Source organism: Gopherus evgoodei, chromosome 10 (genome assembly GCF_007399415.2).
Source record: "Gopherus evgoodei ecotype Sinaloan lineage chromosome 10, rGopEvg1_v1.p, whole genome shotgun sequence".
NCBI lineage: Eukaryota > Metazoa > Chordata > Testudines > Testudinidae > Gopherus > Gopherus evgoodei.
Window position 1 is genome coordinate 58,848,716 of NC_044331.1, and position 16,113 is coordinate 58,864,828.

General features: G+C 40.8%; 1 protein-coding gene across 12 annotated transcripts in view; it reads left to right on the forward strand.

The window, feature by feature from the left end:
- Positions 1-16,113, forward strand: part of RBFOX1 (RNA binding fox-1 homolog 1) — a 2,538,143-nt gene that overhangs the window by 2,427,164 nt on the left and 94,866 nt on the right. For 10 of the 12 annotated variants that reach the window (XM_030577473.1, XM_030577470.1, XM_030577474.1 and 7 more), the window contains one exon: positions 7,059-7,139. The exons of the other annotated variants lie outside the window; for them this stretch is intronic. In XM_030577473.1, the coding sequence (XP_030433333.1) occupies positions 7,059-7,139 (81 nt within the window). The remainder of the gene's footprint in view (positions 1-7,058; positions 7,140-16,113) is intronic. 12 annotated transcript variants of the gene reach the window in all.

Genomic DNA, 16,113 nt, shown 5'->3' on the forward strand with positions numbered 1-16,113 from the left:
AAATAATGTTCTCATCATACCACATGATCCTCTTGGAGTCCAAGGAATAGTTCAGAATTAGGTTGGGATGTGGCTAGGCAAAATATATGCATCAGTGACATCTGTTGGAATAGACTAGCTAAACTATTACTGATCAGACCACACTACTTCCTGCCCTACCATGACACTGGCAGCCTGGTTAGCTAAGTTTTCTTGTGGCCACTGATCTATCTTATGGACCTTCTGGTGAACCCTCTGATGGAAGTCTCAGAGCATATAAAATATCCCCTAAAAATTCTTAGCCTAATTGAGTCCCATTCCTGGGTCTGTTTGCCTGCCCGTAGACCTAAGTGGTTGGACTCAGTGGAGGTTGTGCAGCTATACTGAAAAAAGAACATGAGACACTCTATATGGATTTAATCAGGCTGCAACTTTATTATTAGATGTCTGGAACTACCTGGCAGATAAAAGTGTACAGTGCAGGTAACTCCATGTTCATTTACATAACTACTCGGGGTTTCCACCAGCTCTCCTTCATTTTCCATCCATCTCCCCCAGCCAACCCATGGCTTGGATGTTACCATCCACGCTCCCTTGTAGGAGAGTTAATGTTGGGCTATAAGGAAGGGGTGTTGGTTCCCTGCCAAACAATCACTGGACTTCCAAACCCCCTCCTTCTCTGTTCTATTCCTATAGCCAGGATCTCCTTTTAAAGTCCTTTACCAAGCTCTATATCTGGTCACTGGATGCCTTTCCTATGGAGTACCTGGCACTGGATATCTGCCACAAGGAGGTGCCAGCAATTAGTTTGGTTACGTCTCCCACCCAGTTGAGTTCCTAGACATCTCCCAGTGGCCTTTTTTATAGTGGCCAAGAACATGTCAGCCTCCAAGTCTGACAGGTGAACCCCATCCCAGCAAAAGTACTTGGTTGCACCTTGCACTATGCCAGGATCATTGAGGACACCAGCAGCTGGGTTGCCAATGACCATGAACCAAAGCACCTGCCCTTCTGAGATGGGACATGTTGGTGACCAGCATTACATATCCTGAAATTGGAAGAACTCATTAAAACTTCCTTCATAGCTCAGCCATGTGCCCGGAGTCAAAGATCTCTGTGCCACTGACAACATCCTACACCCAGGCTCTGTAGCATTAGCAGCATCCGCTCAGGTTCATCACTAGCTTGTGGTGCAAGCCCCCGAAATCTGTCAAACTGAAAACGAGACAAGGCATCTGCTATGCCATTATCCACCCCGGACAAGTGCTTTGAAGAAAAACAAATGTTAAGGCTTAAACTTTTGTAGCGCAAATGCCCTCACTACCTTCATGACCCTGTGTGATCTAGAAGTTTGGCAACTGATAACATGTACCACCGCCATGTTGTTGCACCAGAAGCACACCTTTCCAACTCAGGTTCCTAAATAAGCACTGCAACTAAAATGGGAAAAAATTCCAGGAAAGTCATATCACCTACTACCCCATTTTGTGTCCAGATAGCAGGCCATTTCTGGGCATGTCACCTGCCTTGGTAAAACAGCTCAAAGCCTCTTGAAACATCCAAATGGATTTTCAAACCCACTTCTAATAACCATTCCTCCCTCCATAACAACACCTCATTAAATTGACTAAAAAACTGTTCCCACACCTTAAGTCTTCTTTCATCTCTCTAGTAACTGGTATATAATGATGTGACCTTGCTATTCCTGCTGTTGCCACTGCAAGCCGCACTGCCCCAGGGCAACAACCCTGCAGGCAAAATTCAGGTATCCCATAGTATACTGCAGGTCTCGTAGTGTGAGTTTCTTGGCTCCTACAGTTCTCCTGAGCAATCCCAATAGCTCCCAAAGCTTATACAAATGGAGCCACGATATGCACGGCCTTGTGACCAGCTTGATCCTTAGGTAGGTCAGTGTAGTGGAAGGGCCCTCTGCCCATGGACCTCAGTGGTTGGACTCAATAGAGAGTATCTCCTTATGATGTAGTGTGTTCCCCAATAGTCATTTGCTTTCTGTGTGCAAATGTGGTAGTTGCCCAGATAAAAGAGACACAAAAAATGCAGACTTCTTGTTGCTGTATATGAAAAACTGGCAGCAAATTCACTGAAAGTGGAAGAAAGTGCAGCATTAAAATAAACCTTTGCGTGAATGTACTATTTTTGTTTTATGTCCAATACTTGCACAGTATTTTTCAAAGAACTGTTTTACACAGAAAAGATATGTTGAGAGCTATTTTTAGAATCTGCTTTCTTATAAAAAGAAATAGAAAATCAAGGTGCCTTTATTAGGTTCTACTAGGATTTAGTGTTCTGGAGGAAATGTGGGATTTTATTCCATTGGGATTTTGTAAATTGCCTCCAATACACTGAAGTTTTCCCCCAGGAATTTACTGTAAAATAATTAGATATTCTCTTATATATGTTTTTTGCAATTGAGGTAGTTTTAATGTCATAAGGGGACACTTCAAGAATCTTGAGCCCTCATTTGAGTTAATCCTAATAAAACTGTAATATCTGTCAAAGGAAATCTAGTAATAATAACTTGGATACTTTACTTAAATTTATATGTTAGCTGAAATGCTAAACTTTAAAAATAAAATTAGATAAGTGCAATTTAGTATAATAAATGAAGCAGGCACCTTCTTTTTTTTTTAAGAGAAATGTAGCAATGTAACTAAATCCATATAGTTGTACAAAGTGAAAACAAGAGTCTTCATCTATATGAGTGCTGCTAACAGTGATAAAAAATATTTAATCATGGACAACTTAGAAGAGGTAAGGTGTTGACTGGAAAACCTTTGATATTCTCTGATAAAAACAGAATCAAGGTAGTTTAGACATTATAGATGGGAGAGCTAATAGGTTATATAGGATGGGATCCAAATATCAAAATTTTGTAGAAGAAAAAGGGATGATTTCATGATTATGAATATTTTAATTTTAAAAAGTAAATCTTCTGTCTTGTATTTCTAATACTAGCAAAGGTTATTAAGGCTGAAATAATTTTAATATGTAATACAATTTCCTGTGTGTATGTTGTTCATTTATTTTTTGCATTTTGCTCACTTTGGACAAGATGAAAAGATGAATCAATTTCATTTTTCTTTATCGTTTCTAGACAATTTTGTTTTCAGGTTCTTGCATTAGCACAATATTGCAATAGCCAAGTTGCAAACACCAATTTGACACATCCATATTCAAGAGAGCACTTAAGTACATGTGTAAATCCAATTGACTTAAGTGCCACCCTAAATAGGGATACTTTGCTTAATTGTAGCCCTCTGTGGGAATATTTATTTTTTTAAAAACAGTTTACACTTGTTTTGTTTGTTTGTTTTTAATTCATTTTAGATTTTATATTTTAGTTGGTCTTTGTTTTTATAAGCTTGTTTTTACAAAATCTAAGTTTGGGGCCAAATTTGACTTTATCCCATCCCTTTAAGACTTGTAATTGGTGAATCACAAAGGGCAAGGATGGGCAATTCTGACAAATATATGAAAGTTGTGTTACTTAACTGAGTCCCATGAGCTGGGAAAGTTACAATGACAATAGGTTCTCTCGTGAGATTTTCAGTGCTTCCTGGTTTTTGCTAAGTTGACTATACCACAAGGATTGTTTTTTTTTTCTCACAGTATTCTAAGTATTTCTGCTTCCTATCATAGCTGGAACCAATAATTAGAGGCGGTTAGTAGTTAAAAAAATAAGTTTGAAAAAAGGATTTGGTCTAGTCATGACTTTAGGTTTGGAATACCTCTTAATTGTTCAGGGGTATCCAAATTCTACATAGGAAACCTATCTAGAATTTTCTTTTAGTGGGAATTAATCCATAATAATTAGATTTAGCCTTTGAAAAGTCTGTCTACACAGGACACTGTCTGACACACACAACCTTGGCAGAGTTCCTCCTCTATCTGGACATTCCCCAGGCAGTTGTGATTAGGGACTACTTCATGGGGTCCCATGTGCGAGCTGGGACCCTGGGGTCAAACTGGCAAGCTCCTGGGATTAGTGCTGACCCTCAGACCCCTCCATAGCTGACACCTTCCCCCACTCCATGGCTTAAGCACTCTCTTCCAGAACTCCAGCCATGTGTGTGCTCTGGATTTACAGTTTTAACACTTGAGGGGTGCATAATAGTGAAAGCAAACAGACACTCAGGCTTTGCACAGGATTCTTAACACATTTTACTCTTTACTTAGCAGCACAAGAGAGACACTGCACTAGACAAAATAATAAACCCACCTGTATCCATTTTCCTTGTCTCTGTTTCCTCTGGAGAGTTGTGTGTGCTTAGGCAGAGTCCTTTGGTGTGCCCAGGAGCCATTTCTTCCGAATCATGGAGCCTTTCTAGGTCAGCTAACTTTCTCTGATTTTTGCTGGTTCCTCAGTTAAACCATGAAAGCATGCCTGTGTCTTCTGCCCAAACTTCCAGTCTTGCTCTGCCAATATCAAGTTTCTTTGTTCTGCTGGTGGTGATTTTCCACTCTGTGCTTCACCAGCTCTCTGCAGATAAATCTGGTCAAATTGTTTCCTTACTCAGGTGAATTCCTTAGTATACCCATTGTTCAGTCAGAGCATGATCATTAAGGTTAGTGACTCTTCATTGACCCTGGTCTGGAAGACCCTGTCAGCCAGTGGATTCCAGTTCATATAAAGGCATTCCATGATAAAATTACTCCATCAAAACAATTTCATGACATTCACCAGAATTGCTAAGTTTAAAGACAGGTTCCCCAATTTGTCACTCACTCTCTTGTCTAAAATTGTTCTTGTTGAACTCAGTGGGGTTGCATGGGTTATAAATCAATGCAGAAATTGGCCCAATGTATTTTAGTTTTTAAAGTGAATTCAGTTATTATGAAGGCACAGAATTCACAGTACTAAAAGCCTGAAGTATCTACAATATCTACAAAATTGATGTAGCACAGGCCATATGTCCTTGTGCTACTCCTATACTGGGCCTTGTTCCTGATATGGATTGATCCTTTCAGGAGGTGAAAGGATATTTTTCTTCATGTCTAATCAATATTCAGTCCCTCATATAAGATTGCCTGGCAGCAGGGCTGGTGCAACCATTTAGGCGGACTAGGCGGTTGCCTAGGGTGCCAAGATTTGGGGGCGCCAAAAAGCACCCCCAAATTTTTTTAAGTGGTTGAGCAGCCGCTGCTGCTGGGATGGAGAGGGAGTCTGAGCTGCCGGCGGCATTGGCAGCGGGCAGCCGAGGGTGTCCCCTGGGTCAGTGCGCCGCCACGACATCCAGCAGGCCAGGGTGTCCCCTGGGTCAGTGCGCCGCTGTAGCATCCAGCAGGCCAGGGGGTCCCCTGGGTCAGCGCGCCGTTGCCGGCAGCCCAGGGCTTCCTCTGGGTCAGCACGCCGCAGGGCCGCCTGGGGAGGGCAAGAGAGGCATATTGCCCTGGGCCCTGCAGAGGCCCCCACGAGAGTTTTTTGGGGCCCCTGAAGCAGGGTCCATCACTCACTCCTGGAGCCCTGGAAAACTCTCGCGGGGCCTGGGCCCCCAGAGCTGCTTCTGCTCCCAGTCTTCGCTGGCGGGGGTCCTTCCGCTCCAGGGCGGAAGGACCCTCCGCTGGTGAATTGCTGCCAAAGCGGGACCCGCTGCCGACATGCAGCCCAGTCTTTGGCGGTATTTTGGCAGCGTGGGGCCCTTCTGCTCCGGGACCAGTCGCCGAAGTGCTCCGTAGACCAGCGGCGGGGGCCCTCCGCCACCGAATTACCGCTGAACACGGCTGCACTTCAGCAGCTGGTCCCGCTTGGGCAGCAATTCGGCAGCGGGGGGGCCCTGTGGCAGGTCTCTGGAGCACTTCGGCGGCGGGTCCCGGAGCAGAAGGGCCCGCTGCCATTGAATTACCGCCGAAGCGGGGGTCCCCCGCTATCGAAGACCCCAGGCCCCCGGAATCCTCTGGGCTGCCCTGGCGTGCCACCGGCAACCAGGGGATCCCCTGGGTCAGCGCGCTGCTGCCGGCAGCCGCCAGCCCAGGGGTTCCACTGCGCAGTCCTGCTTGGAGAGCACGCGGAGCAGAGGTGAGCTGGGGTGGGGAGGTACCGGGGGGCTCCTCGGGCCAGGGGGTGGGGAGCTGCCACGGGGGCAGGGGGCACACTTCAGGGCCAGGGGGGTGAGGAGCTGCTGCAGAGCTGGGGGGTGGGGGCGCAAGGTGGAAGTTTTGCCTAGGGCGCGAAACTTCCTTGCACCGGCCCTGCCTGGCAGATCTAGAGGCAGGAATGTAGAACTAGGCAGAGCACTGACTCAGTTTTCCCCAAATCAAAGAATAAAATAAGAACCTAGCTGAATATTTGCCCAAAACAAAGTATTTGGTTAACTTTTTTCCATTAACCTTTTAGAATTTCTGCCCTTTGTGTACCTCTGCACTTCTTGGATCCAGCTGATATACTTTATATACCACTGCAAGAAGTTATTCTCCTATATTTCTGACCCAGGCGATACCAAAAGTGCAGGAAACTTAATAAGTAGTAGTTATATTCTGTTCTCAGTCATGCCAGTGTCAATCTGAGTGAATCTTTGGAGTCAATGGAACTACTCTGAATTTACACTGGTATGACCGAGATCAAATCTGTTCCATAATTAGTACTTATGAGATTTTCAGCTTGATTTATCTGCTGTGTTTGTTCAAGCAGCCTCTCTTTTCAGGAAAGGTGGTGTGGGTGGTTGCATTGCCTAAGTTAAAAGAAGGGCTAATTAGGCAGCCTCTGCTTTAGAAATACAGGGGAAAGAGACTGAGAGAGAGCAGCTGCAATAAAGCACAGCAGCATAACTGCTTGAGGGGCCATCATGCACGGCATGCACACAGCCTGCACCAGCCTCCCAATATAAAAATGGATATTTATATTTTGGGGGAGGGGAAATCTGTGTTTTTATTTTCTAATATAAGATTTTAAGTGTTCATTGGAGCTCTTTCTGTTTTGAAGTCAAAGGGCAAAAGGTGCCCCTGCTTCACTGTACTTCCACAGTGTTACAGCTTTATTTTCGTTTTGGGATAAAAATACAGGTTTAGTTTGAGTGTTCCAAAACCAAATACCTCTCTCTCTCTCTCTCTCTCTCTCGTAGGCAGGGTGCTGCTGTGCCAGGCAAACCAGGAGGGATCTCCCGTGTACAGTGCCCCCAGTTCACTAGTATACACATCCACAAGTAAGCCCGTGTTACAGCTCTATTTTTGTTTTGTGGCAAAAGCCAATAAATGTGAATTAAGCCCCTAGTAGTTGTTGTTAAGGTAAATGTGATATTTATAACATGTTTAAGTAATTCTACAGGTAATTCAGCAACTGATTCGTTATTTACATCATCACTATTGTAAATAGAAAATATTATACTATTCTACTATACTGGTCAAAACCTCTGTAGTGAAACTAATATTTGGAGTCCATTACTGTTGGACACACTAATATTTTTGACAAAGTAAAATGTTTTCTTTTTTTAATCTGAAATAAGCAAGAAATCACGAATCTTATGCCCTGCCACCACTTGTTTGTGTCAGGATTGGCCTTAGAAATGGAATCTTCCTTTCAGTTGTCTGGGGTGGGGTGAAAAGTATGTAAGCTACCGACAATAAAAGAGAGGCTGTGTGCCAATGAATACTGAATATATAAACAACTGGCCCAATAAAAATAGTTATGCATTGTGCTGTCCTCCATTTTTCTGCACATGCATCCGTAATGGAAATGTCTAGAAATCCTCTAAAATCCTATACAGAAGTGGAAATAATTCTGACAATACTGTGTCTCGTGATGATGAAGATGATGATATCAGTTCTGAATATGATCTGGGTGAAAAAAGGACCTAATGAGAGCAATAGTAGTAATATTGATTATTTACATTGATGCTACTACCAAAATGTTCAAGGAAAATAAAAGCACCACCACCATCTAGTGAAATGAACCTTAAAATATCAAATGTATGATTACAAAGTCAACAGAAACTCCTGCTTGTTCTGGTAGACCAGATTTCTCTTTATCTGACTTACCACAACATGGTGAGAAATAGCATCTTCTGTATATTCCTCACTAGTGAGGTCTCCCTATGGAAGATGCTTAACCTTAGCTGTTTGGGGTCATGTTTGTTAGATGGTGTTCATTGCAAAAATGCAAATGGAGGAGTGACTATTCTGGACACCAATGCTGCAATGAGGCATCTTTACTATAATAAATCAAATGAAATGTTTAGCATTGCTTTTTTAAATTATATACTTATTTCCAATGCTGATTGGCAGAATATCAAAGTTTTCTCTCAGAAAACAGTGGTAGGTGGGGAGGGAAGTTATGTTGCTGCATCATCACAATTGTGCTGCTGTTTTGTCACTGGCAGTGAACAACACTATCACTATTGCTGCTGTTGCCACTACTACTACAGAAATGTGTACAGTACCCACTAAGCAAGTCCTTACCAATGAATGATAAAGTAATTTAGTGTATATGAAGTATTGCAAAATAGAGACAAATAGTCTAGAAATCATCTAAGCCCACTACGTTTATACTGGAAAATATCTAATGCTGTTGTTCCCAAGCAGAATTTTTTCCAATGATGTTATGCCTTGTGTTATGTTAGAAACGTGAAAGATCTACAGTGTCAACTACTCTGTTTCCCTGGTATTAGAAGATTATCCCCTTCAGTAGATTGCTAGTGTTTTATCCCATTTTGTTTTAAATGTCCCAAGCAATTGGGCCACATTCATCAGGGAACTATCCACTACCTAATTCATCTCACTGTTAGAAGTTTTCCTGCGATTCTTTCCTGATATTCCCTTTCTTAATTTTACTCCCAAGACTCCAACATATTCCACCCTAAATAAATACTCTCTGTGCTTGGTATTTATATCTTTCAGATATTTGCAGTGTTACTAAATCCTAAATTAGTTATTGCATGGCCAAACTAAGCTCCGTTTTTAGCTCTCAAAATTAAATATCTCCAAATTAACTCACTCAGGAGAGATGTGTCTTGGAAAGATGATATACTAACAAACTCCCCCTTGTTTTCAATTCGATTAGATAAGTAAGATACCAGACCTTTCCCACTTTCCTCCCACTGGCCAGTCTTCAACATAAACCTTCAGAACAGAGATTGCAATTAATCATTTCAGTACAAATCACTATTATTTTTCTGAATATCCATGCCTGCATGTCACCATATTTGCTTCCCTTTTAGTAGTATTGACAGAACATAGTTTTCCTTACTGGATTATAATTGCAGTGCTGTTAAAATTATATTATTTTAATTACTATTGTTGTTGCAGTACTTGAAATTTGTTGCTTATTTCTGGTAAGCTTTTCTAATAAGGAGAAATAACACACCTTCCTTTGTACTGGGTCCTATATTAAAAAAATAAAATATGTAAGATGTAAATTTAATCTCCAGTACATTACTTTAATGTGTATTTATTCTGGTCAGCAACTCCTGTCCTTCTAATCTGGTCCAAATCTATAAAATACTTTCCTGAAAAGAGAACAGACACATCAATGTTAACCTTAAAGAGGCTAACAATTATATTTCTGTCATTCTATATAGACAGCAGCATTACAATCCTCATCTTTCAATAATCTTTAAGACTTGTGATTTGATCACCTTGTGCTGCTGTTCATTACTATTCTTATAAATGGGTAATATTTCAGGATAAATTACAATGATTTTATCCCCCTTAAAATAGTGGAAGTTGAAAATTTGTTATCATATTAAACACTGAAGGGGGACAATCATCTGAGATTTTCAAAGATGCCCTGGAGAATTGGACATGGTTAATTTTAGTGGAAGTTGGGAATCCATATCCTTTGGGCACTTTGGAAAATCTCAGGTTCCATCTCTAGAAATGTTGTTGTCTTTAAATTTGCCTTTTTAAATTTAAATCTACTTATTTACCTTTGCATTTAGCTATCACAAAAGACTGAAAAGAAAAATGATGGTGAAATGCCTTTCTCTGAATTTGGTTACATTTATTCTCCATTTGGTCACTTTGTGAGCTAGCTTGTAGCAAGAGGCAGTACTTCTTAGGCTGTCTCTGGAGCAGTCCCACAGGGAAGAATGAGACTTTTGAGTCACATTCTCCTTCCTAGTGTGCCCAATGCTCCCAGGAAGCATCCTTCCAATGGTGTAACTACACTGATGGGTGTAAAGGGGGAAAGAATCAAGGCTCTGCCTTCCCCAGCCATTCCTGCCCACTTGTGCAACGTACTGCAAATCAGTCTGCAGAACCCGCTTCTCCTGCGCCCAGGAAGTGATGTATAGCACAACTGCAGAAAGGAATAAAAGGGAGGTACCTTATAGCTCCTTTACTCCTATAGGTTTGAGTACAGGATGGGCCTAAAGCTAGATCTTTTTTAGAGCATATAATCATGAAGTGAATAATTTGTAATAGAAATAACACACATCCATATCCTAATTTGATCATGTATGCAAACAAAATGGAATCTGGCCCTATCTCCTCTGCTGGAGATTCCCCCAGCATAGGAGAATCCCTGTCAGGAGTACAGTTGTCATAGTTGGCTTCTACACTGCCCTCCAATACCAACCCAGCACAGGATGTGAGTAAGGGGCAAGAGGAGAAGTAGCCTGAGTGCAGCCATGGAGGATCCCTTGCCGTGATTAGAGCAGTCAAAAGATTGCTGCAGCCTAGACTGAGACCAAGCAGAGAATCAGGGAACCATATTGAGCTTCTCTGTGGTGCACAGCCTCGTGGCAGCCCTGACAGGAACTTGGTGCAGCAGAGAATTTGGCCCTTTGTGACTAATACATTTGAGTCCCTCTTCCTCTCATTTCTCCCCACTTCAGAAAATTAGTGTTTCCGGAAGAAACTTTCATCTCCTTAAAAAGCTTCTACATAATGGAAAATGAGATACAGAAGCTGGAGTCTCTCTTTAATTGCCAAATACTAGAGCTGCTCAACAAGTGGAACTGCCTCAAGTTTGGACCCTAGGAGAGTATCTGATCTTTTGATAACACTGTTGAAAAAAGTGCCTAAGGTAGCCTATAATTGACAGCTGTGTTATTTATTCCTCACAGACTCTACTATTAGAACTGGGCAAATATTGTAAAAAAAAACAAAAACAAATATTCATTTGAATTATAAATGAATTCATGCCTCTCTTCCCCATTATTTCTAATGAGGAAGCTGCTCCATTAGCCCTATTGCTAAAACAGATTTATATTATGTTTAAATTGTGAAAAAATATATTGGATATTTTTTGCCCTTGTGTAACCCCCAAGTTAGTGGAGGATGATTCTAAAAAGCTCAAAATTGTCCTAATGCAGGATAAGATCTAGTCAAGTATATGCACATGCACAGACACACACTCTAAAAGTGAAGGCTCCAATTTTATCCTATATACTTTGATATTTTAAATATAAAAGTAATAAGTTAAAAAAAGAAATTGCCACCATATTCACTTAGTTAAAATGCATGTAGTTTCATTGAGTTAAAGCATAATCATCATGATTATGCATCAGCATTAAGAGCTCAACAGCCGTCGCCAAATAAAAGGGACAACAACAATCCCAATCCATAGTTACAAATTCCAGAAGCTACCTTTAACTGCATGCAGATATGGCTGATGTATCATCCTGTGCAACTACCTATCTAGCACAGGGAATGAAGGTACTAAGCACCATTGTTTCTGGAGCAAGTCCAGCATCCCCTTCATTGGAGTTGGTGAACTTTCCACCATATCTATGACCCTTCCACAACTGAATGAAAGAAATCTCTGGTATTATTGATGACTTACAGATTTTGTGTGTGTGTGTTCTTTGCACAGATCATAGAAATGAGGTAGTCAGTACACAAGATACGGAAGTATTAAAATGTTTGTTCAAGACAAGGAACTGCATATTGCAAGTGCTCAGTCTTTAGTACAGGTTTCACTGTGTAGTGAATGCAATAGAATAAATTGCACATTGAAGCCAAAAGGAGAGAGAGTGGGAAAACAGTCAGTCTACAGAAAGGAGCAGCAGCTACCAACAGGAAACATTTGTACTCCAGGGAGCAGCAAACTGACATAACCCCTGCATTTACTAAAATTGGCCTGTTAGCTGGGTTGCTGTAGCAAAGATCCCATCCGATAACAAGGGGTGGGATTTTTGAAAGAGCTCAGAGTTGGCCAAACTCTACTCCCATGGAAGACAATCGGAGATAAGTCATTGACTTCAAAGGAAGCAAAGTTGGACCAAAGCTGAGTGCTTTTGAAAATCCAACCCAAAAGCTATAAAGCATTAAGCTTTGTATTAGTTTCATGTGCATACATAGGAATATCTGGCCAAATTGTGCTCTTTGATTTGAATGTGCAGTTCTTGTATTTTCAGCAGGAGCTCTGTACATGCACCAGAGGAGAGTTAGGACTAAAGAGATGGTATATACCACATACCTGGATCTGTAGCCACTGAATACCAGACATCCTCTATATTTATCATATGAATGGTAAATACTATATGCTCTTACCTAGAGTGTGTATTTAGGAATACCAGGAGCTCCCTTCCACTTGTTTTGCACTCCCATAAGATAGTTTTGCCATTGACTTCAATGAGAGCAGAACTGGGGACATTATCTCTGTTATATAACATATACTGAATATTGAAATTTTTTTATCATCTATAAACAAGCTTAATGGCTCCAAAAGGCACGTGCCAATTTTAATTTTTGATTAAAAAAATCTTTAACAAAGTGACAGACTTAAAAGAAGCAAAATGTTATCAAAATGCGAAAATAATCTATTCATTTATTCTATTTTATCATACTCAAGGGCATTTGAAGTTGGCAGCATATTTTTTAATTGATACATTGATTGCAGTTTTGTGTGGAGTAGTGTAGTGGAATTCAGCAAAAATGATTTAGGTGGTACAAATGCTTATAAATCAGACCCACATTGTTCTTGTTCTTTACGTAATTGTCTGATAAAACTTCCATCAGTTTCTGTAATTAAACTAATGGTCTAAATGAATTTCCAGATCACTAGTTATTCATTCCAATATAGAAAATGTCATTACATTGAGTTCAATTAATAGAAAGAAAGTTTACAGCCCATTGTGTCACTAAAATGGGATTCTTCTATTTTAGCTGTTTTAATTATGAAAATTCTTTTTTTCCTCACTTTATTTTCCCCATTTGTGGACTACTTCATTGTTCATTCTTTGTTCGGAATAAAATAAACAGTGTTTAACATTTAATATTAAAACCTTTAGTGCCCAAAACTCTTAAAGTCCCTGTTCTTAATATAAATATAGATGGTGTTTTTTCAAATTTGTACCTTGTTAGCATTTTTTAAAAAAAGCAAAATTCAGTCAATGCCAAACCTACAATCCCATGATATGCCCCAAAACATCTTATTTGTCTTGATCCTTCTTTCACAGAAATACATATGACAGATAAGCAGTCACCAGAGTATACTTTTGTTTTGTGTCAGACAGATATTAAAACAATAAACTATGTTGCCCTGGGATTTTAGCTTACAAGAAACCAGAAAACAGCAAGGCAAAGATGAGATGTTTTTGAAAGGTGGGAAGGTTGTTGTTTCAAGAAATTCCCCGGAAACCTTTGGTCCTATGATATTGTTGACAGGAGATATTTTTAATGCTTAGTTTTCTTAAGTGGATTTTGAAAATGCCTTCCACTACTTTAAAATCTGTCTTGGTGCATTATTCTAAGTTATTCATCAGATTTCGGTAGAGGGAGAAAATCCTAAATTAAAGTCTAAAAAAGAAATCAGGTTATAAAAAGCTTCAGTACTTGTGATTTTGTTTTGTTTTTGCATTACTCTATTAAAGTGATGTACCATGTCTTTTCTAGAAACATTTTTATTACATTATGTATATCTATCTATCTTTTCTTCACAGAGGCTTTATTGTGAATAGTAAGTGGAGGATAATTAAAACTGGAAACCTCAGGATCCCTGTTGATGCACATGGAACAAATGTGGGGAATTCCCATTAGTACTAAGGGGAGCTGCATGCATAAATCCCATGTGCATGAATGAGAGATTAGCCCCTTTAACTGTAAAGTAAAATTGAACATTAAATGAAACACAGATATATCCCAAATCACCAGGCCGTGTCGTTCACTCGGCACGGAAATAAAATTTAACTAACTTTAAAAGAATATTGATTTTGTGAAATCTTCTTGATATTTCCTGCATCTCTGAAGATACCCCAGAATGATGCATTCTGTGGCATCTCTGTTACCATGGATTGCAGTAGGACCACTGGTATTTATAATGTCTGCTGGCATATCTTCCACGACTCAGGAAATACCAAGAAGATTTCACAGGGTTGGGAAAGTCTGAAGAAATTTTAAAAAAGGTAATTTTAAATGTATTTCATGTATGTATGGAATGTATGGAGGCATTCCATGCAGAAATTTGGCCTTAACTCAGTTTTCATGTTTTCTTTGCCATTCACATGTAATTACATAATAGTGTACATTGTGATGATGGTGGCATTCCTCTGAGACTTCAAGATTGTTTGGCTTTTGTACTATTGAAGATGATGATCTGTGTATTTGTACTGTTTCTGTTTAAGACATAATTGGCCAAATTCAGCCCAAACTGACTTCATTGGAATGACACCATGACTGAATTTGTCCCACTCTATCTGACATGGTTTTCAGTTGGGAAGAGACTTTCAGTAAGTAGTTGTGGACTGGTGTGTAGATCAAAAAGGATTTAAAGTGGAGCATTATGTAATTATGTGTCTACTTTTACCACCTAAAAGCTAAATTAAAACTGTTTCATGTTCTGATAAAGTAATAGATTATAGCAAGTCACTTAATCTAATTTAATAGATACGGTAGTACAGCACTGTATTTTCAGCTGTGTGTTTTTGTTTGCCTTGTATTGCTCATTCAAACAACAAAAAGAACCTTTGCACATAACTTCTGTAGACCTGCCAAGTTAAACACTATAGGATTGAGATTCATTCTCCCTTGCTAAATGAAATGTACAAAAATCCTGCCCATAGGGAATTGTCAATACATTTTAGTAGGCAGATCACAAACATCAGTTCCACAGTGCCAAAACCTCATTACTGCACATTTAGGAACTAAGGAATCTTTGATGTGTCTCTTGAATTAATTCATTGCATTTATTTATGGCTTGAAAAAATCATCTGGTGGTAACCAGGAATAATGTGAAAAGAACTTAATTCATTGCATGGGTCATACAGTAAAATGTTTCATACTGAGTAAATATGAAAATAAAAATGAAAATGTTTGAACATTGAAAATATTTGAATAATTCCCTTGTATGATCTGATTCTGTAAATCAAACACTTTAATCAATTTCAAGTTTCCCAAATTGTTATATATTTTCCTACGTTTTACATTAAATTCACCTGTCACACTTTAACATTTGCAGACAGAAATGTTAGAATTAATCTCTCTTTCAGAATAAGGGTGTCTTAGATATAAAAGTGGTTTTGAATGTGGTTTGGCCAATGCTTCAGACCCAGGGGCAGATCCTGACCTAAGTTACACTATGGTGAATCCAAAGTAACACCACGGATATCCAGATACACCTCTACTCTGGTATAACACGACCCTATATAAAACGGGTTCGCATACAACGTGGTAAAGCTCAGACACGTTGCTCTGAGCAGCGTGTTAAGGGGACTGGGCTGGGCCGGGGCCGAGGGGTTGGATAAGGGGCAGAGGATCTCGGGGGCGATCAGGGGCTCCCCCACCCCGGGGTCTAGGAGTCAGGAGCTGGGGGGTCAATTTTGGGGGCCCTGCAGTCCCAGAGTGGCCTGGGGGATTATCAGGAGGCCGAGAGCAGTCTGCTCCACTTCCCTCACCCCGACCCCCGCTGTGTCACTCAGGGGATGAGGCTTGGAGGAAGGGACACCCCCTGCACTCACCAGCAGCGGTGGAAGCGGAGCAGGCTGGCTCCAGCCCACTCCACTCCACCAGCTCCCAGCTGCGGCACTCTGCTTCCCGCCGCAGGTGAGTGGGGGACCCTTCCCCAACCCCCCAGCAATACGGCTGGGCTTGGGGCTGGGGCTGAGGCTGAGGCAGGGGCAAGGAAAATGGAGCGGGTTGGGGCTGCATCACTGTGCTTCCCGCCACAGGTTTGTGCGGCGGGTGTCGTTTCCCCAAGCTACCTGCACTCACAGGCAGTGGGAAGTGGAGCAGCCCGGCCCC